The following is a 24,542-nucleotide window of genomic DNA, read 5'->3' as shown; positions in this document are numbered from 1 at the left end:
TTAATGTTTAAAAAACGCCAGAAACTACATGCTTTCAACTAATGCAATTTAAATCAACCTCAAATTGCACAAAAGAATACATTTTTTTAAAATTATGGAACAGTAAGAAGAATGAAGTCCCTATCTAAGGACTGATGTGGAAAAAGTGCCACAACAATACTAAGCAACAAAAAACACAGGTAAGTACAGACACATATGTGTGTGCATTGAAATGTGTCTGTAAGGATAGTCAAGAAACTGAGAAGCAGGTCACTGAGCCTCATGAGACGGGCCCTGCAGCATCTTCACAGCACAGACAGCAGCCCACGCAGAGAAGCTATTAACCTGCTCAAGGCCACACAGCCAGTGAATGGCAAAATCAGGTCTGAGGCCAACATACAATATGTGACAGGAGCTGACATTCCTAACCAAAACCACTCTGACCCACAGCCCTCAGCCTTTCATCTGTTTTGCCATCTCCTCACTACGCTTTAGTTTTCCACGTGGCCTTCCCCTGTACGGGGTCCTTCTGCTCATCCAGTGGTGTCTCCCAAAGTCCCTAGGAGAATGCACAGGACATGGCTGAAGACTGTTCGGGACACGGAGGAATTCAAGAGTGAGCCTCCCATTTGAGTAAAATGCCTCTTGATCCGCTGGCTCACATGCTGCTGCTCTGCATGCTGAAAGCAAAGACTGAGAATCCCGACCCAGAGCAGAACCCACCAAGCAGGATGCCAAAAGGCAGCCTAGAATGTTCCCATCCACTGTGCAGGGTCAGTTCTGAATTCCACCAGGAGGTGCTAAACTAAAGGTGACTTAAAGTCTGAGGGCTGACTGGCAGGAGCTGGCAGCCACCATGAGACCCAGCCCGGAGTGGGCACTCGGGGACCCACCAGGAAGTAACAGTCTTCATTCTGCTGAGCTCAAGGAGTACTGAGTACTTCGTGTACATGTCTCGCTCCCAGCCATCCTGGCTATTTTACCCACTTTACCATGAAAACACTGATGCTCAGAAAGATTAGAATCTGTCCCAGGTCTCACCACTTACCAGTGACAGAACCCGTGTTCAAAACTAAGTATTTCTCATGCTTTTAGTCACCTGCTGGACAACAACGGCAATGATCCTATTTAAACTACTGCTACAACTCACCCTTTCATTGTTTGAGTTTTTTAACTGTTTTACTTTGATGGATTTAAAACAAAACCTCTTCAGCCAGGCGCCCTGGCTCTCACCTGTAATCCCAACACTTTGGGAAGCTGAGGCAGGCAGATGGCTTGAGCCCAGGAGTCCAAGACCAGCCTGGGCAACACGGTGAGACCCCATTTCTACAAATAAAACAAAATAAAATCTTCCACTCTGAAAGCTGTCATGGCAAACATTTTCCACGCTAAAGCTTATAAAGTGGCCTTCCACTTCTCTTCTGCTTCAGGGAACCACCTCATCTCGGAGCCCTAAGCACCTGCCCCATGCTCTAGGCAACTGGCAGGGCGGCCCCTGTTGCTCGTGGACCACACAAAATGGAGCACATGTGAACAGACATCAAGAGGCTTTGTTCAAGTACACGCAAAACAAGCCACCAAAATAAGACATAACATTAAAAATCTTAAGAAATGCAAGATTTGAACTATTTTCACAAATTTGTGTTTGCCATGTTTTATTACAAAAGGAAATGAAAACTAAGTTATTCTGAAGCAGAGACTTGAAAACCTACGCAATGGTTCAGAGACAATGACACGGGAAGGAGGAGGAGAGCAACGCTGAGGACCAGAGCCCAGCCAGTACCCGGACGAGGGCCCAGCAACGCTGAGGATCAGAGCCCAGCTGGCACCCAGACAAGGGCCCAGCAACACTCAGGACCAGAACCCAGCTGGCACCCAGATGAGGGCCCCGTAACACTCAGGACCAGCGCCCCGCCAGCACCCAGTACGAGGGCCCAGGCAGCACTTCAGAGCAGCAGAACATCTTACCCATGCAGCCAGTGAGCAGAACCCAAGAGCCCTCGCAGCAGAGGTTAGCATCGGAAGCCAGCTCCAACCAACTAAGTGGCTCAGGCCGCTGAGACGCCGGGTGGGTCCCGGTCTGAGACTGGGGCTAGGTTCCATGAAAGCTGTCGAATGCGGAAATGACGAGGCGAGAGAGTCACCTGACCTGCAGCGGTGACTCCAGACACCACCGTGGGTGCCTGCTGGACACACACCTCTGCCTGGGCACAAATGATCACAGGACGGAGAAGAGACACAACTCTGTTCTCCGCCTAACCCTCAACTCACACACAGATGCCGAGAGGACAATCTGAGGAGAAAGCAAGCACCAAGCCTCCAAAGATGAGTTGAAACAACTTTCAAACATCCCAGGGCCAAACCCACTAAATATGCGCCTAACACATCTGCACTGAATACTCAGCAAGTGAGAAGCCCACCCTGGGCACCGCAGGACCCCCAGCCTCCAGGGGCTCCCGCTCCAGCTCACCGCGCGAACAAGGCCCGGCACGCTGCTTCCCCTCGGCGCCCCGCTGAGCCTAAGATCTTGACCCAGAGCTCATTACCTGTGGAGTCCAGTCACCGACCACTCCCATTCACGCCACAATATCCGGCTGTTTTTCACGGCAGGGAGAGGAGGAACTTCACCGGGATATCTGACATATATTTGAACAAAAACAAGCTTTTGTCTCCTTCCCACCGAGTGCAGCCTCACCACGTGACACGTTGCCGCCACGGGTAGGCATCCCTTTTATAATTCAAAGTAATTATTATCAAGTACAGGTTAGAAAAGCTGATATTAGTTTTCTAATTTTTATGAATTCTCTCAAGGAAAAATATTTCAACAACAGCAAGGTAAAAAGAATTAAGTAATTTTTTCTGCTTTCTACTTATTAAGAAAAAATGGACAGATTTCTTTTAAACTCCAGTACCTGTTCCCAAAGAACATTTTCTCCCATGGACATTTATGCTCCTACATAACACACAAGGACCAGGGCCAAACAAAAGAAGAAACTGGTTTGATGTAATGTGCTTACAAAAAGAGGAGCTGCTCAGAGCTTCAGCGGGAGGAAAAGCAGGCCCCCCAAAGCCCCCCAGGCCAGGGCAGCCCATAGCCCACTTCCCTTGCCATCAGGGCCTGTCCCAGGAGCCCCCACACATCCAGACTGCATTTCCCAAGCCCCTTCTGTGCACACACGGCCCTGTGGCCCAATTCCACCCATGGACTCTCACAGGCGAGAGGTGTGTCACCTCCTAACAACAGGAGCCCAATTCCACCCATGGACTCTCACAGGCGAGAGGTGTGTCACTTCCTAACAACAGGAGCCCAATTCCACCCATGGACTCTCACAGGCGAGAGGTGTGTCACCTCCAGGACACAGGTTCTAACAACAGGAGCCCAATTCCACCCATGGACTCTCACAGGCGAGAGGTGTGTCACCTCCAGGACACAGGTTCTAACAACAGGAGCCCAATTCCACCCATGGACTCTCACAGGCGAGAGGTGTGTCACCTCCAGGACACAGGTTCTAACAACAGGAGCCCAATTCCACCCATGGACTCTCACAGGCGAGAGGTGTGTCACCTCCAGGACACAGGTTCTAACAACAGGAGCCCAATTCCACCCATGGACTCTCACAGGCGAGAGGTGTGTCACCTCCAGGACACAGGTTCTAACAACAGGAGCCCAATTCCACCCATGGACTCTCACAGGCGAGAGGTGTGTCACCTCCAGGACACAGGTTCTAACAACAGGATGCACCTTTTCACCTCTCCGCTTCCCAGGCTGAGGACCCCAAGGCCACAGGGTGAGCACACGGTAGAAGGCTCAGGCATCAGAGGCACTCGGGGCAGTTGTGGGAGCACGAGAATCGCCCAAACTGCCCCCTGAACAAGCAAGATGCACCCTCCCACCGCGCTAATCACAAGTCCAGGGGACCCTCTACTGCCATGGCTCATGTCACCCAATCAATACCGTCAGCATTCACACTAATCAAACATTTACTAAAGTATATTTCTACTGCTCGCAGGTTCCAGGGGTTTTTTATTTTGTTTTATTTTATTTTTATACACGGGGTCTCCCTACGTTGCCCAGGCTGGTCTTCAATTCCTGGTCTCAAGTGATCCTCCCACCTCAGTCTCCTGAGGTGCTGGGATTACAGGCCTAAGCCACTGCACCACGCTAAAGATTAAAAACTCATAAAAACATGATCTAACAAAAAATACCCAGGGGTAAAAATAAATTGACATTAAAATTTTCTTCCTAATATCTAACGAAATAAACAAAACAGAACATAAAGCCAACTCTCCAAATAACCGCTGCACCAGAGAAATGGGAGTAACCTTTAAAAAGTCACTGCTAAAGAAAGCAGCTTCTAGCTTCTGGCAATCAATCGGCTTTGAGAGGCTCCAGATCTAACTCCTCACGCTGCTCTCCCCAAGGAGCCATGCTTGTACACTGACAGAGATCTGTGACTTCAACCCAACAATCCCAAATCAGAAGGGCGAGCAGGTCAAGGACGTGCATGTTTTCTTCCTCTTTCCTAGAAGCTACAGAAATGACTACTAGTGAGAGAGGGAAGCAGCGTCAGAACTGACTCCACAGAAGTCAGCATGCTGCAGCGGCACAAAATGGAGGGTTCCTAGACAACATGTTTGGGTGAAAAGCCACCCAGGACCCTTCCCATGCTCGGAGGACGCCGCGCACCGCATCCTGGTCTCTAACGCCAGGGCCCTCCGCGCACCGCATCCTGGTCTCTAACGCCAGGGCCCTCCGCGCACCGCATCCTGGTCTCTAACGCCAGGGCCCTCCGCGCACCGCATCCTGGTCTCTAACGTCATTTTTCAATTCACAGAGAAACAGCTGATTCTAGGCTGGGAAAGGCACTCACAATGAGCCGGGAGAAGTATTTGGTAGCGCTGTGCAAGTAAAAAGTGCTCAGGCCAGGCATGGTGGCTCACATCTGTAATCCCAGCACTTTGGGAGGCCAAGGCAGGTGGATCACCTGAGGTCAGGAGTTCAAGACCAGCCTGGCCAACATGGTGAAACCCCGTTTCTAATATAAATACAAAATTAGCCGGGTGTGGTGGCAAGGCCTGTAATCCCAGCTACTTGGAAGGCTGAGGCAGGAGAATTGCTTGAACCCAGAAGGCGGAGGTTACAGTAAGAGATCGCCCCACTGCACTCCAGCCTGGGCAACAAGAGCAAAACTCTGTCTCAAAAGAAAAAAAAAAAAAAAAAAACCACTAACGATGAAACACCTACAATGAAGAGGGAATGGAGGGAATGTCAAGGGGCACAGGAGCCAACTGACAAGCTGCCAGTGGCCAAAGCTGGAAGGATGTGAGCACCAGAATGAAGCAGAACTGGATTCTAACCCACAGAGTAAAGTACATCTCCACGAGCAGACGCTGATGGAAACAGACAAGTGAATAAATGAATCAATGGGAAAGAAGAGACAAGCCTCCCGGGTGGACTAACAACAGTATCTGTGACACTCCACCCTCGAGGAGGCGGCACACAACTCCCCACTCCACAACCGGGTGATGGGCATAGCAGCTTCCTTCCAAAGTGCAGGATGAAAGTGGCAAGAGTCACCTGACTGTGGAAGATGCTGAAGAGCACACCGCAGCCAGGTGATCCCCATCAGCATCAAGCACTGAGTCCTGCTGACGGTGCTGGCCAGGACAGGATGTGACGAGAAGGACTTCACCTCCGTGTCCTTCCTCCCCAAAACCCGTGACCCCAGTCTAGTCAGGAGACAAATTCCAACAGAGGCACATCCTACAAAATACCCGACCCAAAGATCCTCAAAAAGTTGCCAAAAACAAGGAAGTGTGAGAAACGGTCACGGATCAGAGGAGCCCAGGGAGGCTTGGCAACGGAGCATCCCATGGACCCACAGACATGAAAACATACAGTGGGTACCATGAGGAACAGTGTGTGGTGTTTCTATATTTATTAGAAACACCTATATTTATTAAAATAATTGAATTTATTATTAAAAACCTAGGCTTCACTGGCAAATTCTATCAAATTTTTAAAAAGAAATAAAAATCTCACAGAAACATTTTCAGAAAATAGACAATGAGGGGCAGCTTCCCAGCTCCGTTGCTGAGGTCAGTATTATCCTGATAACAAAACAAAGACATGGTGAAAAAAAAAAAAAGAAAACTGCAGACTAACACATCCCACAAACACAGACGCAAAAACTCTTCATTAAATATTAGAAAACTGATCGGCCAGGCGCAGTGACTCACGCCTGTAATCCCAACACTTTAGGCGGCCGAGGTGGGTGGATCACAAGGTCAGCAGATCGCGACCATCCTGGCTAACATGGTGAAACCCCGTCTCTACTAAAAATACAAAGAATTAGCCGGGCGTGGTGGTGGGCGCCTGTGGTCCCAGCTGCTCGGGAGGCTGAGGCAGGAGAATAGCGTGAACCCGGGAGGTGGAGCTTACAGTTTATATATATATATACATATATACATATAAACTGATCCATATAGCAAAAGCAGAATACACGGAGATCAAGTCAGGTTTATGATAATAGAAATGCAAGGTTCGGTTAGCATTCGAAATCGGCGTAATTCACTTTAACAAAAGAATCAAAAAGGAACACCATACCATCATCTCGGGAAGATACAGAAAAGGCATGTGAAAATCCAATGTCCGTTCGTTCATGTGAAAAACTCCCATGAAACAAAGAACAGAAGGAAACTTCTTCAACCTGATAAAGAGCATCTGGGAAAAACGTACAGGTAACATCAGACTTAATGGTGAAAGGCTGGATGCTTTCACTCAAAGATCAGGAATAAGGCAAAAATATTGTTATAAAGAAAATGCACCGAAATAAAGATCATGTCCAGCACATTAAAGGAAGGGAAGGTATAGAAATTCTATAGGAAGAAGCAAAACTCTATTTAAAGGCAACATAATTATGTATATTTTTTTCAAAAAATCCTACAGAAAATATAAAACAAGTTCATTTAGAAATGGCACAGGATAAAGGTCAGTAAAGAAAAATCTATTGTACTGCTATATCCTTCCAATGAACAACTGGATACTGAAATGTAAAATACAATACCATTTATGATAGCATCTGTAAGTATGAAGTACTCAGAGATAAATGTAACGAAATATGTACAGGAGTTGAACACTGAAAACTATATAAGACTGCTAAGATAAATTAAAGACCTGCATAAATGGAGAGACATACAATGTTCATGAATCAGAATACTCAATATTGTTAAGTTGGCAATTCCCCCAAATTGATCTACAGATTCAATACAATCCCAATGAGTCATGAGTTATTCTAAAACTAGAGAAGTGCTCCAAATTATTAGAATGTGCATTATCATCACAACATTTAAATTTATGTTTCTCATTGGTCTGGTTATTAGATTGTATCTCTAAAGCATACGATTATGTGAATAATTCTGGAAGTTGTATGTATGTAAACTTTATGTTTTCTTTGGCTAGTACTCAGTCCGAGCATGTAGAAGGTATCACAATTAGGTCACCAAAAATATGCAGCTGTGCAAGGTACTCTAGTCCAGTCAGGAAAAGAAATCACATGTACACGAAATTAAATGCAAGCAACCAAAATTCAATTATTAAATAAGAAAAGAATTAAACAAAACCATCTTAGCTGAGACCAGACCATTTCTTCACAATTCAAGCAGCTCTCCCTTGAGTTTGTCAGATTCTAAAGCCTATGAAATGCTATAATTTTGACTGGGAATGTCAATGACCCAAAACTGAAAAGACTGGTTGACCCCGGCCAAGAACTCTGGTGCTCCCATGCCAGAACAGAGATGCTCAGAACGAGGCCTAGCTCTACACACCACCACAACAGCCTTTCCACGAGTATCTATCAACACAATAGATAAAAGATCCTCTAGGAAACAAAACAAAATAAAAGACCCTCTAGGAAATGAAATAGAGAATGAGCAGCCAGCATACTAGAGGGAATTAAAATCATTCCTTAAACAAATATTTCAATTCTCCACAGGTCAACAGTCAGTTCTAAGGAAAAGAACAATTTCTCCCCCATTGAGTCTTACATGACCCATCTCTGGAAGACATACTTTAAAAGAAATCACACTTTTAAAAATTTCCAGAACTAGTATTATACAGAAGCCTATGGTTTACAATTGTTGTAAAATTGTAGAAACATGCTAGTTCTTAATTCTTTAACGTTCTTTTTTTTTTTTTTTTTTTTTTTTTTTTTTTTTTTTTTTTTTTTTTGAGACTGAGTCTGGCTCTGTCGCCCAGGCTGGAGTGCAGTGGCCGGATCTCAGCTCACTGCAAGCTCCGCCTCCCGGGTTTACACCATTCTCCTGCCTCAGCCTCCCGAGTAGCTGGGACCACAGGCGCCCGCCACTTCGCCCGGCTAGTTTTTTGTATTTTTTAGTAGAGATGGGGTTTCACCGTGTTAGCCAGGATGGTCTCGATCTCCTGACCTCGTGATCCGCCCGTCTCGGCCTCCCAAAGTGCTGGGATTACAGGCTTGAGCCACCGCGCCCGGCCCTTTAACGTTCTTAAAGATAAACATCTATGACTTTAAAAAGCAGATTTTTAAAGTCTATTTTTTAATTAAAATAAACTAAAATAAAATTAGCTTTTTATTTTTAAAAATAATTTTGCGAGTCAGTCAGTATGTTCAGTTAACAAAAACAAAGCAGAAAATCCTGGGCTGTGAGCTGCAGTCTGAGCTGCCCAGCAGCCAACTCCACAGGTGTGCTGGGCACAGAGCCCTGTCACCCGCCCTGTGTCCTGGATGTGCACAGCCACGCGGGCCTGCACCCCCTGACGGGGAACACTCCAGGCTCTGCTGCATCCTATTCACACCACTGTCTCTGTCCAGCTTGGAAGTACAGACAAAGGATGCTAACATTTACTTGTATAAGCGTGAACATGTGCGTGCCCTGGATCCCTGCAGGCCATGTGACATAATGCCCCAACTGACCTGTCCACACTAGCATTCAAAGGACAGGCCCAAACATCTTTAAAGTTAAAACCTCAGGCTGCTACACCAAAATCACAATGAAGCAAAATTCTGCACACCTGCAGGAAGAAAATAAGCACCTACCTACAAAAATTAAAAGACCATTTTTCTTGTCCCCAAGTGGATGATGGCTGTTGGATGAGGCCCATCCAGGTGGCTCGCATTTGTATTACAATGATTCAACTTTAGCTTCAAATAAAAAGGGCTTTCTTTTTCTTTCCTTTGTTCTCGAAGTTATTTAAAGAATCTCATTCCGGTGTAGAACCCAAAAATCTGGATCCAAAATGCCAAGTGAGGCAAGCGGTACTCCACTGCCTTTTTGTGTTCCAGAGAGTAAAAGGAAAAACTCATCAGCTCTCAGCACTGATAGCACAGACTGCTGCAAGTCAGTTCTAATGAGAAATAACCCACAGGTGGGGTGGATTTCCACACACAGACAGGGGGCCTCAGTGACGCCCCTGCTGCTGCAAGGCTGTGCCCACCCTTGAAGGTTGGGCTGGCTCTGAGCAGATGCAGCCGCTCTAAACAGAAGGGCAAGTGACACCGCAGGGGGCAGCTTCTCGCCCTTTCTCCGGGGGCCTCATCACAACTCAAAGCCCCTTAAGGTGTCTGCATCTGTGCTATAAGATTACACTCGGACTTCCCAGCTAATCCCTCACGGCAAGGAGTGAGCCCTGGGAACCCTGGGCTATTTTAACAGCATATGATTTGGATATAATACTATCTGTGACTCACATACTCCTAATCTTCAGTTAAAATACCTGAGTCCCGGCCGGGGGTGGTGGCTCACACCTGTAATCCCAGCACTTTGGGAGGCCGAGGCGGGCAGATCACGAGGTCAGGAGTTCGAGAGCAGCCTGGCCAACATGGTAAAACCCCGTTTCTAATTAAAAAAAAAAAAAAAAAAAAGCCGGGCGCGGTGGCTCAAGCCTGTAATCCCAGCACTTTGGGAGGCCGAGACGGGCGGATCACGAGGTCAGGAGATCGAGACCATCCTGGCTAACACGGTGAAACCCCGTCTCTACTAAAAAAATACAAAAAACTAGCCGGGCGAAGTGGTGGGCGCCTGTAGTCCCAGCTACTTGGGAGGCTGAGGCAGGAGAATGGCGTGAACCCGGGAGGCGGAGCTTGCAGTGAGCTGAGATCCGGCCACTGCACTCCAGCCTGGGCGACAGAGCATGACTCCGTCTCAAAAAAAAAAAAAAAAAAAAAAAAAAAAAAAAAAAAAAAAAAAAAATTAGCCAGGCGTGGTGGCGTGCGCCTGTAATCCCAGCTACTCAGGAGGCTGAGGCAGAGAATCGCTTGAACCCAGGAGGCAGAGGTTGCAGCGAGCCGAGATCATGCCATTGCACTCCAGCCTGGGTGACAGAGCGAGACTTCCATCTCAAAATATCTGAGTCCCAAAATAAATAATCCATAGAAGCACCTTATTATTTGGAATGCTAACCAATTTTTAACTTTGTTTGGAGACTTTTCCTTTTCAAAGTTCCACTGCCCACATTCTAGACAGACAATTCTCATTCACTCATATGTGTTTACAAATTAGTAATTTTCTAATTTAAACATACTTTTTTCCATTGACATAATGGGATTAAGTTCTTATCTGCTACTTCTCTCCCACAATTTTCTGTCAACAGCTCTCAACTGTTGGCAATTTTTATTTCTAATTTTCAGGACTTATATGGAAAGATACCAGCCTGGCCAACATGGCAAAACCCCATCTCTATCAAAAAATACAAAAATTAGCCAGGCACAGTAGCATGCACCTATAGTTCCAGCTACTCGGGAGGCTGAGGTGGGAGAATCGCTTGAACCCGGGAGGGAGAGGTTGCAGTGAGCCGAGATTGCACCACTGTACTCCAGCCGGCATGACAGAGTGAGACTGTCTTTTAAAAAGAACTTATATGGAAAGAAATGCCAGACTTAATAACACCCTTTTTGTTTTTGTTTTTGTTTTTTTTTTTTTTTGAGTTAGGACCTCGCTCAGCCTGGAGTGCAGTGGCACAGTCACAGCTCACCATAGTCTCACCCTCCCAGGCTCAAGCAATCCTCCCACCTCAGCCTCCTAAGGGATTATAGGCGGGTGCCACTGTGCCAAGCTAATTTTTTTATTTTTTTGTAGAGATGGGAGTCTCACTATGTTGCCCACGCTGGTCTGGAACTCCTGGGTTCAAGTGATCCTTCCATCTTGGCCTTCCAAAGTGCTGGAATTATAGGTGTGAGCCATCGCGCCCAGCCTCCTCCTTTAAAAGTCATTCAAACATACCACATTTAAAACTTTCCACCAGGCATGGTGGCTCACGCCTGTAATCCCAGCACTTTGGGACGCCAAGGAGGGTGGATCACCTAAGGTCAGGAGTTCAAAACCACCCTGGCTAATGTGGTGAAACCCTGTCTCTTCTAAAATTACAAAAATTAGGCAGGCAGCATGGTGCATGCCTATAATCCCAGCTACTCAGGAGGCTGAGGCAGGAGAATTGCTTGAACCTGGGAAGCAGAGGTTGCAGTGAGCCAAGATTACACCACTGCCCTCCAGCCTGGTGACAGAGCAGAGTCTCAAAAAAAAGGAAACCACTCCTCTGTTTTCTTGTGATTTTGCATAGGATATATTTTAAATAGGATTTTAAATAGAATATATTTTTATCCTATTTAAAGCTATGAGAAAATAGAAGAACAATTCTTCTATTAATCTTAATTTTTACAAATAATGGTTTTATTAGCAATATTAATAACCCCCATGTTGATATACAAAAAATATATTCTACAATAGGTTGATTTTGCCTTGCCAATACAGTGCTTTCAAACCAGAAGATCTCACACATCTGGGTTAACTGGATTGTGCATCTGAGTCAGTATTAGGCAACTTTACTCTTATTTCACTGCTTGTTGACACACAGAGAGAAGCACGGGGGATTTCTGCCATGGCAGGTCTGTGGCTAACATCCGCCCCATGGATGTGTTTTCGTGAACACAGACACTGCTACCCTCAGAAAGCAGGAGGACCCTGGGCTGAAGCAGCCCCAGAGGAGCTCCAGGTCCTCTTCCTCTCATCTTCTTTTTTTTTTTTTTTGAGACGGAGTCTCCCTTTGTCGCCCAGGCTGGAGTGCAGTGGCCGGATCTCAGCTCACTGCAAGCTCCGCCTCCCGGGTTTAAGCCATTCTCCTGCCTCAGCCTCCCGAGTAGCTGGGACTACAGGCGCCCGCCACCTCGCCCGGCTAGTTTTTTGTATTTTTTAGTAGAGACGGGGTTTCACCGTGTTCGCCAGGATGGTCTCGATCTCCTGACCTCGTGATCCGCCCGTCTCGGCCTCCCAAAGTGCTGGGATTACAGGCTTGAGCCACCGCGCCCAGCCCCCTCATCTTCTTTTTAAAGATGAGGAAACTAGAAACTCAGATGGAAATGAATGCGTGACTTGGCCAAGGTCACCCCAGTATCCGTCAGGGCAACTGTACCAGCCAGAGGCCCAAGCTCCACCCCATGCAGATGGAATCCAAACAAGGCACCCTCAAGGCCAACCCACGACAGAAACCACACTCCAGCCTTTGGAGTTCTTCACACAGGAACTTCTCTCCCCATCACACATCGTCAGTGGTGGAATCTAACCATCGATTTTGTCAACACTTTTCCCAAGTGGTGACAATGACCTGCCCAGCACTGGCACAAAGTGACAAGTGACACGTGATGGGCAGCCATCCTCCGGCACACAAGGCTCTGGGGACAGGAGAAGTTTGTTCATCCTTGTGTTTAATTCCTTAGAACAATGGTTCTCAATGCAGCCCAGGGATGCTTTGAGATCCCGTGGGACATATTTGGTGGTCAAGATTCAGAGAGTACTGGAATTTGGCAGGCAGAGGTAAGGGAGGTTGAGACGTCCTTCAATGAGTGAGACAGTCTCACCCAACAAAAACTCTCCACGCACAAAACTTACAATGAACCAGAACTTCACGAGTGGAAAACAGGCTTCTAACTCTCTGAACTCAGAAACTTACTCTGTTCAACATTTACACACAAAACATTTTTGCACGGTCTTACTATGACTTGAATTTTCCATGAATTCAACTATTACATAAGTCTAGAAAAATTTATAGTTTGCTTTATTTGAAAGTTCATTAGCAACTGCTCACTATTCTGTAACATTCCATCACCAGCTAGGGGCTGAACTCCCAGTGTCACACCTGGGTCCCTCTGCAAGGACCACCCCCCAATCACCAGGACGCAACACACCAGGTGGGACGTCTGGCTTTTTCACGGCCGACCATCACCATGTTGAAATGTGTTGTCTTATCACACAATACTATCACATTTATTCTCTATAGCTAGGGCAGTCTATTAATTTTAAGTTATAAATTACATTTTCTTTTTTCTTTTTTGAGATGTAAGTTATATTTTCTAAACACTGCATTTTAGGGTAAGAGGACATTACCCCAAAAAACTATCCTTAAAAAAAAGGCATTGGCTCCAACAGCTTTGCACAGCTGACCTGAGAGCCCAACAGCATCTCTGCACAGAGGACACGGTAAACAAACTCCTGCTGGGGGGAAACGCGAGTGACAGCATATGTGCAGGGTGAAGGCCCGTCCCAGAGGAGCACACGAACGCTCCCCACCTCCCGCCCGCTAACTGAAATGCCAATTCCACCGCCAGCAGCGGAGCTTGGAGGGCGGGGTAGCGTTTCCAAAACCCCCGGCACGCCTGAGAGTTCCAACAGGCACCAATGCTTCAGCTAGCACAGCAGCCATCATCTGGAGCTGCCCCCAGACAAGCCAGGACAGCCAGCCACCTCGGTACTAGGGTATGTTCATGAACATCCCATGCCCAGCCAGCCAAGGAGCCCCTGCTCTCCCTTCCCACACTCCCTGGCAAGGTCCACAAAGCACCTAACCCAGCGCCAGCCGCCAGCACACATGGGCGGCAAGGTCACAACAGTCCTTCCAGGCTTGTTGCGGCTCCCATTCCTTGGCATCCACATGTCCTCCCCGGCCCCACCGCTGCCATCCCATCATTCTCTCTCCTCCCAGACACACCGGGCAGAAGGCTGCGGCCAGACCAGGGAACCTGAAGAGAGCAGCGCTCAGTCAAAAGGCCCCTCGTCAAGCACAAAGCCATGCCGTGTCCGCGGCCTTAAGCAGGACTTCTTTCTGGCCAGGTGTGGGGAAGGCTAGCAACGCCAGAGCCTGAGCTTCAGCACAAGTTGCCAGCTGGAGCATCTGACAAGAAGCCTTGGATGAGTGGACACCAAGCAGCTCTGAGACTTTCTAAGACATCATAAAGGTTCTACTCAAGCAGTTCACAAACTACCACACAGCTTTCTAAGATTAGACTCTACTTTTTAAAAATAAGCAAAATAAAAACTGCAGGCTTGAATGGAAAGTTTGGTACAGTCACGTGAAATGTATAAACACCACATACGAAGAAAAACGTATCTAAAGACTAGCCAGGTAGAGTAGGAAAAAGGAAAGAAGCACATATACATCTTCTAAGATTGGGTGGGTTAGTTCCAAAGAAAAGGTGCAGGGGTCTGTTTCTGTGGAAAGGACACGTGAGGATGACTTCAGGTCGTCCTGGCAGGATGCCACATGTTCGGTTTCGGTCTAACCAAACTCAGCTTCAGTTAGAAACTGCTAAGGCAGACACCGCGCATCTCCAGCAAACTGAGCTACTAAGCTGCGGGCCTGGGCGAAGAGGTGACCCGCTTCTCCCCAAGTGACCTGAAGGCCCCGGCACCCTGGTCTGTTCTTACCATCGCACTTTGTTGCACGTCTGGGTTGCCCCAAGAGGGGAGCCGGCCACCATGGGAACCTGGATGGGGCTGTGCTGCTTGTTCGTGACCAGATCCAGCTTTTCCTCTAAGGATTTACAAGTGGCCTCCAGGGCCTGCAACTTGGCTTCAATGCTATCCAGCCGCAAGCAGATTGTCTGGTTGATGGAATACAGGAATGACTGGAAGTGAAAAAAGACCGGCTTTAGGAAGGGTCTCCTGAACTGTAAGAAGACAACCCCAAGAAACACCGAACAGCTATTTCCTGATCTCAACTCCATCTATTCGGACAGGACAATCTCCACACTGGAACTGGCTCGTTAGCTACGAGCCAGAAGCCTGAGAGTAACGAGTTCCCACTTTACACACGAGTCACACGTCCTGTTTGAAATGTGATGATTTCATCATGGTTTCACTTCTATGTGCAGTTGCAATTCTTAGTTAAGTCCACTTAATTTTTAAAAAGTATGTACTTTAATATGTTGTTATTAATCAGTAAATTTACACAAAAACTAGTCAAATCTTCTCAACAATAAAAACAGATTACACCTAACATCAAACAGCGTAAAAGACACAGGCCATGCACACTCACATCACACCCCACTGCCTAATCGGAAGCTGCCTAATCGGAAACGGTGACTGGATCCCCTGTGGCCCTGACGGATTCGGTCCTGAGGCTCCCGTGGGGCTCCTGAGCGGCAAGCTCGCCACCTAGTGGCCGGCAAAGCCGGGCTCCACGTCTGACCTTTCCAGCCGAGTCTCCTCCGGATTCCTAACTCCAAGTAACCACCGTGAGCAGTGATGTGTCGGACTCCAAACCCAAGAAACAGAGAAACACACAAGGCAGAAAGGGAAGAACTTCATTTCCCCAACTGCCGTCCCAGCCAGGAGCCGCCAGGACCACATGTGGAAACGTGTTAATCACGCAGGAATTCACTGAGCAAAAGAGACACCCTCCACCAGGTCTCACCAGCAGACAGAAGGACACTCCTTCCGGGCTAGGGAGGGGCAAGTTGGGGGAGTGCCCACCAGCCCCGCTTAGTAGTCAGGAAGGCTGGCACCTGCCTTAAGAATCAATAGCTGAAAATACCACAGAATTTGTGTTTCGTCTTTTCTCTCTCTTTTTCTGCCCATGGCCTAAAGAGTGTGGGGCCCAAAGTGCACACATCAGAAGGAGGAGGGAGGTAGGCGCGGGAGAGCAGGGGCGGCACTGCGGAAGCCACTGAGAGCTGGCTGTGGAGCTTGCACACGGGGGAGCGGGAGGCCGGCCCACACTCGCAGGGGAGCGGGAGGCCGGCCCACATTCACAGCGGAGCAGGAGGCCGGCCCACACTGGAGCTGGAACAGCTTTCCCACTAACTGCGGCTGACCTACAGCCCACTCTCCTTTCTGATCTAAGGGGAATCTGCAGAATATCAAGATTACAGTGATATCAAACATCATGTAAGCTGGCATGGAAACCTGGTGTACATAGTGGCAGGGACAGCACTGCAGGAGGGAAAATCCACATATTGCCCAACAACTCACCTTTTCTCAGGTCACCACCTCTCCTGGCAACATTCACCACTAGGCGCTGATATAGACAGGAGCTAAACAAACCAAGTGAAATTCACCCTCCCTGACTGACTACTCTCTGTTGGAATGACGCTGAAGGCCCGTGTGACAGAGGGAAGGAGCCTCGGTGTCAGGTGGACCCAAGCCCACGGATGACACTCAGTCAGCTTACCTACAAATGAGCACGGTCCATGGCATGACAAACATGCGTCGTCTTGAAAAGCAACAATGGGTGGCTGAATCCCTGAATGGCCACTGACAACCCCACTATTTTCACCAACTGGAGAACATCAAATGTTCGGCTCTCAAATTCTTTGAACAGTGCGCCCACGTTATTTTAATTCTGAATTACAAATGATTCTGCCTGGGGTTTGGGGGAAAATCACTCTTATATGCTAATAAAACAACCTAGAGCCACACATGACTCTACGCAGGTCGCATTCAACCGGGGCCCAACCTCTTCTCAACAGTGGGACAAGGACAAAGGCAGGGCCGCTTCCACGCCCACTTTATACATTTCTGTGCTGGGCGTAACAGGTGTGTCTTCTGCAATAAAATTACAACTGTATTTATTTAGGCGATGAAAACGCAGTGTTTACTAACAGAGCCACATCCTATCGACTGGTTGGAAACGGACATTTTACTGTGAACTTATTTTTAAGTTTTTCATACACATTTACACTGCTTCTCCTTGTTAACAAAACAAATTAAATAAGACCAAGTAGAAACCCTGTGTAGGTAGAGGAATTACATGAAAAGTGACTTTGGTTTTGTGTTGCTCTCATAAACTTCTCACACGTGCTGGTATTTACCTCTGTGACTCTGCAAACACTGGAACCAATCAAGCAGATTCAAAGATCCAAAAATAATTAACGGAACGAGCGGTTCTGAAGAACCCCATCCAGTAAACTTTAGAATCTAAGTGACTTAAACGGCAGACACAGAAGTCATTCATCACTGGTAGAAAGTTCACTTTCCTTCCACCCAAAATGGGCCTGCAGGTGTGGGAAGATGCCTCCTTCAGCAGCATCTCAAGGTAAACAATTCTTACTCCTTGTGCTCTTCAAGAGAAAAAAATGGCTCACACTCTTCTGTAGTGGGCTGCCTGGTGATACAGCCACATCCTCAAATGTATATCCACATCCTAACCGCTAGAACCTACCCATGTGGTCTCTTTGGAAACTGTGCAGATGTAATTTAGATGTAATTTAGAAACTCTTTGGGTCTGTGCAGATGTAATTTAGTCAATGAGATCAACCTGGATTAGGGTGGGCCTTAAATTCAATGGCAAGTCCTTACTAGAAGAAGAAGGGGAAACAGTCACAGACACACAAAGGCGGCAGCAACATGAAGCGGAAGGTAGAGGCTGGAAGGAGCCCCACAAGGTGAGGGAGGCCTGGAGCCACTAGAAGCTGGAAGAGGCAGGAAGGATCCACCTTCTAGAACCTTTGGAGGGAGCCAGACCCTGCCCGCATCTTGGTTTTGATCTCTGGCCTCCACCGCTGACAGGCTACATTTTTAGGCCATCCCGTTGATGGTGATTTGTTACAGCAGCCCTTGAAATCTGCAGTGCACTACACATTACGGAACAGAGTCAGATTTTTACCTTTATAGACGGATCCTGGCAATTGATTTCTAGTCGCTGGCGTTTCAAAGCAGGTTCGTCTTCATCTGTCACTACATGATTCTCCAAAACAACTGAAATCGGTGACAGAGAAAAAAATGTTTAACATGAAAAGTTTTACAGAATTATTTTAACATTAAGATAGTAAACAGCGCTGACACCTTAAGGTTGAATGAGAAATAGCAGAACCTATTTCATATTTTACCTTTTTAAACTTATTCTCAGTCAGGCAGAAAATAGGATAACTCCTTAATCCCAAGAAAAGCCCAGACACTGGGCAATTAATGTGCCACTGAGTCAATCCTAACTCCAAATCTGCAAGCTTCTGACTCAATGCTCTATGGGGCTGCCCTGTTTGGTTTGATAAAACCCAATCGATAATAATGATTTCTTCCCCACTTTAAAATAAAGTTGTATCTGTTGGTCACCTCATTCCAAACTCAAAGCCACTCTAACTGCAGGTCCAGAACTGAAAGGAGAAAAACAACACTGAATATCACATCGTCATAGGTGCTAACAATCAAAACAGTCTCAACCTGAACACACTAAGTGACAGAACCCCAACCCTCCCAGCACAGCTGAGACCAGCTGCCCCCATCACACAGCCAGCCTCAGCTGATCGCCACGGCTTCCCACAGGATAAGCAACTCGGCCCCAGCTCAGGGCGGCCACAGTCCGGTCCCAACCTCCTTCCTTTTGTCTAAAATTGACTACAAAAACAAAGTCAAAGATAACCTCAAAATCAAAGACCAGGCCGGGCGCGGTGGCTCAAGCCTGTAATCCCAGCACTTTGGGAGGCCGAGACGGGCGGATCACGAGGTCAGGAGTTCGAGACCATCCTGGCTAATATGGTGAAACCCCGTCTCTACTAAAAATACAAAAAACTAGCCGGGCGAGGTGGTGGGCGCCTGTAGTCCCAGCTACTCGGGAGGCTGAGGCAGGAGAATGGCGTAAACCCGGGAGGCGGAGCTTGCAGTGAGCTGAGATCCGGCCACTGCACTCCAGCCTGGGCGACAAAGCGAGACTCCGTCTCAAAAAAAAAAAAAAAAAAAATCAAAGACCAAAATCGGCCACAACTGCCTCATCTCTGCAAACCACATGTCTATCTGTCTGTCACCCTTCTAGTCCTCTCTTTTCCTTTGACCTAGTCAATTTTTTAAAATGTACATATTTGCAGTTATAGACAGAAGTTTAAAAGGTCAACAGTTCTTGCTAAAGATTGTAGATTGTGCCGTGTTTTTTTCTTCTCATTTCCTTGCCTGAAATGACAGTGTGAACTGTCCAGTGAGTTCCTACCGTGCTCTATTCTACACGCTCACACATCAAGATAAAGAAACATCACACGTGGGAGGTGCGAGACCATCTACCGCATCAACAGGTTTGTCTGCAGCCTTCCTCTTCACTGAGCAACAAACATGGACTCTGCGTTCATATTAATCTTTCTTTTTTGTGTGTTTTATTTGTTTTTGTTTTTTAGAGATGAGGTCTTGCTATGTCACCCAGGCTGGACTCAAACTCCTGTACTCAAGGGACCCTCCACCTCAGCCCCTGAGTAGCTGGAACTATCCAGGTTATAATATTAATAGCTTTAAGTTTTTAACAGTAATACCAGTGCGTGACTATCTACAAAAATGAATGCCAGTATATACGAATAGATGCTATATACATGCATACATATGAGCATGCTTACTGTAACGCTCCTGGTAGAAAAAAATCAGAAATCTGAATGAGGCCACTGGGAATACCCTTGAGCACATGCACACCTTTGGCACACCATCTGCTTTCAAGGCACCCACGTCACAGCCAAGCAGGATGACCTCACTGTGGCCAGATGACACCCGCCCCACTCTGCGGGTGTGGACTGTGCCCCAGCCCTTCCCATACTACCAACCCTCCAGCCGTCTCCACCAGGGAAATCTAACCACCTTCTGTCCAGCCCCACTCAAATGCCACCTTGTTCGGGAAGCCATTCCTGGAAAAGCCTCAGCTCACACCTGTTTATACTTTTTTTTTTTTTTTTGAGACGGAGTCTCGCGCTGTGTCACCCAGGCTGGAGTGCAGTGGCGCGATCTCGGCTCACTGCAAGCTCCGCCTCCCAGGTTCACGCCATTCTCCTGCCTCAGCCTCCGAGTAGCTGGGACTACAGGCACCCGCCACCACGCCCGGCTAGTTTTTTTTTGTATTTTTTTAGTAGAGACGGGGTTTCACCATGTTAGCCAGGATGGTCTCGATCTCCTGACCTCGTGATCCACCCGTCTCGGCCTCCCAAAGTGCTGGGATTACAGGCTTGAGCCACCGCGCCCGGCCCTGTTTATACTTTTATACTGTGACACCAACGAGGTGACAGCACCCACCCCAGAGCAGACCACCCTCCCAGCACCTTACACGCAAGGCTGCCCACAGATGTGGGTGAAGCACTCCTGGCTGGCATTCAGATTCTCCAGGTGCTAGAGGAAAGCCAAGTGCACAGGCCTCTCTGGTCCCTGCCTCCACCTCCACCAAAGCAACTCCCCGCGGAATTATATAGATTGACATTCCGAAGAAGATCTTAACAGGAAAACAAAAAAGAAGGTCCGTGCCTTTAAGCCTGTACCCACTAGATGATTCCGCTCAAAACTCTGAAACTTAAAGATGCAGAATTGTCCCACAGTTCTAACAGGAACCTCTCACAGGTCCTAGGCAAAAGCAGTCAAATCTGATCTACCCAGTGGGAAATTATCCAAAGCCAAGGACTACTGTCGGCTCACAAGCAGCACATGGCCCTGCCTTCGGCCTCATGACTCCTCAGAGGCAGGGAGCGCATCAATCATCACCACCTAAGCCTTTGCAGATGAATTCTCACGTAACGAAACTTTTCAAACTCCATGCCCGCAAGTGCCTGTGGTTAGTCAAAGGTTCCCAGGACCTCAGTCAAAGGCTCTTTACTCTCACTGGAAACTGGTCATCACACCAGGCCTGGAAGAACAGAGAGAGACCCTCGCACTTATTACTCTAACTTTTTAGTTTGTTGAGAAGAAAACAAGTCCAGAAAGGTTACGGGACTTCTCTGGGGTCACAGAGCTAGTTTCGTCATAAGGGCAGCAGACAGGCATGCAGTAACTCCAGTAATGACTCCACAGGTAATGGAACAGCAAGTGACATTTATTTTCTTCTTTGTACTTTGCTGCTTTTTGTATGTGTTGCTTTTTATAATTTTGTATGCATTACTTTTAGAATTAAAATAACTCCTTGTTCATTTTTAAAATATCACCATCAAGCTGGGTGCAGTGGCTCACGCCTATAATCCCAGCACTTTGGGAGGCCGAGGTGAGTAGATCACCTGAGGTCAGGAGTTCGAGACCAGCCTGGCCAACATGGTGAAACCCCTGTCTCTACTGAAAATAGAAAAATTAGCCGGTCATGGTGGCAGGCGCCTGTAATCCCAGCTACTCGGGAGGCTGAGGCAGGAGAATCGCTTGAATCCAGGAGACAGAGGTTGCAGTGAGTCAAGATCATGCCACTGTACTCCAGCCTGGCGACAGAGCAAAACTCTGTCTTAAATAAACAAATAAATAAATAAAGACATCACAATCAATCAACTGCAATGACAGGCCTTATGCAAGTCACAATTTTTGCATTCAGACAGGTAGAGTTAGCACAAGCCATGGTCGGTACACATCAAGTCAGATGATCCTAGAAGTCTTTCTTTTAAATAAAAATAAGGAGAAATTGGAAAGACATACACATCAACAATTTAAAAGCTGCTACAACCAGTAGGATTGTAGAAAATTTTTATTTCTTCTACTTTCTTGACTATCCTGTTAAACTTTATTAGATGTATACTTTTGAGATGAGGAAAGTACTTTAAACCCACAATGAATGCAAACATGCGTGACACACCAAGGTACCTGCAGCTGTGCACACCTTCTCCTGGGTCCAGACTGCAGGCTTTGTACTGGGCAGGCCAAGGAGCTCTGCGCACAGTAGGCTTTTAACAAATACTCAAGAAATCATAGTTCTCAGGCATTTAAGGAACAGAGATGGAACAAAATCAAGATTCGAAATTATTTCTCTAAGCTTTTTTTGGGCCACGGTCTATAAAGAGAGATTTATTGGGGAAGTAGGCTGTCAGAACTTTAATGGTTCTGAAATCACTGGAAATGATGTAACTGGAACAGTTTTCTTTTACAAGATTACAGTGTATGTTTTCTAAAGAAACTGTCATTTGCCTTCTAAACTAGAAACAGGGATTTGTAAAATAATGTGCAGTGATCGTGTGGAAAACTAACCAACAGCACTCCTGAAATGCTGCCTTCATGTTCCCCTGGGACTGCTCACCTCACCCCAAAACTATTTCTATTGCCCTCCCCTTCCAGACTACAACTAGTCTCCACATGTAGTTTTCTCGACTAACAGAGCAAACAGATCATAGGAATGGACATCAGACTTCCTTATGAGAGTTCTGAAAATTCTCTCTTCTGGAGGAATAAATTGTCAGCCTTTCAATTCGAACATTCCTGAAAGAATAACCAGGCAACCGAAACATTCAGTGACTTAGCTGTGGTGGGCTTGTCACTTCAAACTTAACAGAACAATAAAACACATACCACTTTACAGAAAAAAAAAAGAAGACGACGAAGAAGAAGAAATCTCTTTAAAACAGTAAGTGTGGACAAAGTGTTTTCACAGATGAAGAGATGAAGTTCCTGAAATTTAAGGTTTCATTTCTCAAGGGTCTCCTTTAAACAAGTTTATTATTTCAAAGTAGACATGTGCCTTTAACATCATTTTTTAAAATTACCAGCCTTAGCAAAGGTGTAGAAAAAAACGTGTTCTCAAGCACTGTGAGTGGAAGAATTAGTAAAACATTTCTAGAGAACCTCTCAGTGTCTTAACAAAATTTTAAACACACATAGCAATTTTCCTTCTGGGAACTTCTCTATTTGCCAAGATACATATGCAAGGATCTTCCCTATAGGGTTGTGTATAAAGGAAAAATCAGACAGACTATGCCAGGAGCCCCTGAAGGAAAAAGTCAACTGTGGAGGGGGCACCTGCGAATGAATTCTGCGGAGTTGCTAACAGAGCTGACTTTCACACACAACATGGTAAGGATCCACGACGCCGCACACAGGGGATTACACACACAACATGGTAAGGATCCACGACGCCACACACAGGTGATTACACACACAACATGGTAAGGATCCACGACGCCGCACACAGGGGATTACACACACAACATGGTAAGGATCCACGACGCCACACACAGGGGATTACACACACAACATGGTAAGGATCCACGACGCCACACACAGGGGATTACACACACAACATGGTAAGGATCCACGACGCCACACACAGGGGATTACACACACAACATGGTAAGGATCCACGACGCCACACACAGGTGATTACACACACAACATGGTAAGGATCCACGACGCCACACACAGGGGATTACACACACAACATGGTAAGGATCCACGACGCCACACACAGGGGATTACACACACAACATGGTAAGGATCCACGACGCCACACACAGGGGATTACACACACATCATGGTAAGGATCCACGACGCCACACACAGGGGATTACACACACAACATGGTAAGGATCCACGACGCCACACACAGGTGATTACACACACAACATGGTAAGGATCCACGACGCCACACACAGGGGATTACACACACATCATGGTAAGGATCCACGACGCCACACACAGGGGATTACACACACATCATGGTAAGGATCCACGACGCCACACACAGGGGATTACACACACAACATGGTAAGGATCCATGACGCCACACACAGGCATGGGGCAGGGGAGAGGGTGTAGAACACACACACACACACACCCGAGCAGCAGGAGCAGAGACAGCCCTCGAGACAAAGTGTGACAGGGGCCCCCTCCAGAAGGAACATGGGGCTGAGGCTGCAGGGGCGAGGGAAGGGAGGGGCCGACAATGTTCACATCTCTAGGATTCAAACTTTTTCATATACAGCATGCATTACTTTCACTTCTGCTTAAAGAAAAGAAAATAACTGCAGCAGCTTTTGGTTTTTCAAGAGTAATGAGAATATATTTCACCTACTGTCCCACAGCTCTGTACCTGGGTGGTCAGGGCTCAGGTCTTCCACTGCAATCTGAACCACATCCGCCAGGTCGTGTTCAGACATCATCCAGAGCACAGGAGAGTGGCCGGTCAACACGCAAGAGTTCCACTCGAAGAGGGGCTGGCTTTTGGTCACCTACCAAACAGAAGCAAAGGAGGAGGAGAGGACATTAACCATCGCCACATGTGAAATGATGAAAACCACGAGCCGTGCACATGTATGCAAGAGGCCGAGAATGTCTGTGGATTTTTACATGCAGGGTTCTTCTTGCCTCAAACCACCAAAAGGTAAGTTTCTTTGAAAATTAACAAATAGTTGAAAACGCCACCCGCTGCCTCATTCCTTAACCACTGGACAAGTCACCCAGGGCGTCTCTATTTCCACTGCATTCCTCATGCCCTTCCAAAGCCACCTTCCCAACACTGGCTTGGAAACATCCTCTCCCTCAGCTCAAGTCTCCAGTGGGGCCTGACTGCCTACAGCAAACGTCCTGTCACTTCCTGCTCCCGTGGGGCCTCAGCCCTGCTACAC

At 47.1% G+C, this 24,542-nt stretch overlaps 2 protein-coding genes and 1 long non-coding RNA gene across 52 annotated transcripts in view; 1 reads left to right on the top strand and 2 right to left on the bottom strand.

Moving 5' to 3' along the window:
• BANP (BTG3 associated nuclear protein) overlaps window positions 1-24,542 on the bottom strand; it is a 129,035-nt gene that overhangs the window by 80,605 nt on the left and 23,888 nt on the right. For 27 of the 50 annotated variants that reach the window (XR_013412038.1, XR_013412042.1, XR_013412041.1 and 24 more), the window contains 3 exons: window positions 24,008-24,146; window positions 17,888-17,979; window positions 14,710-14,909 (listed from right to left, as the gene is read on the bottom strand). Coding sequence is in view for 43 of the 50 variants with exons in the window: in XM_077986658.1 (XP_077842784.1) it covers window positions 14,710-14,909; window positions 17,888-17,979; window positions 24,008-24,146 (431 nt within the window). In the remaining 7 variants the exon portion in view is untranslated. Of the gene's footprint in view, window positions 1-14,709; window positions 14,910-17,887; window positions 17,980-20,290; window positions 20,453-23,989; window positions 24,147-24,542 lie in introns of all 50 variants that reach the window. The other 23 variants (XM_077986648.1, XM_028841103.2, XM_077986649.1 and 20 more) reach the window with 4 other exon arrangements.
• LOC144338171 (uncharacterized) overlaps window positions 1-24,542 on the bottom strand; it is a 73,384-nt gene that overhangs the window by 30,014 nt on the left and 18,828 nt on the right. The gene's annotated exons all lie outside the window — the stretch shown is intronic.
• On the top strand, window positions 21,299-24,147 carry LOC144338172 (uncharacterized). Its single transcript, XR_013412043.1, has 2 exons — window positions 21,299-23,064; window positions 23,525-24,147. It is a non-coding gene; the product is annotated as an uncharacterized LOC144338172 (long non-coding RNA).

The sequence above is a fragment of the Macaca mulatta genome, chromosome 20 (genome assembly GCF_049350105.2).
Source record: "Macaca mulatta isolate MMU2019108-1 chromosome 20, T2T-MMU8v2.0, whole genome shotgun sequence".
Taxonomy (NCBI): domain Eukaryota; kingdom Metazoa; phylum Chordata; class Mammalia; order Primates; family Cercopithecidae; genus Macaca; species Macaca mulatta.
Note: the sequence above shows the minus strand (reverse complement) of the source record. Positions and strands in the feature narration are given on the sequence as shown.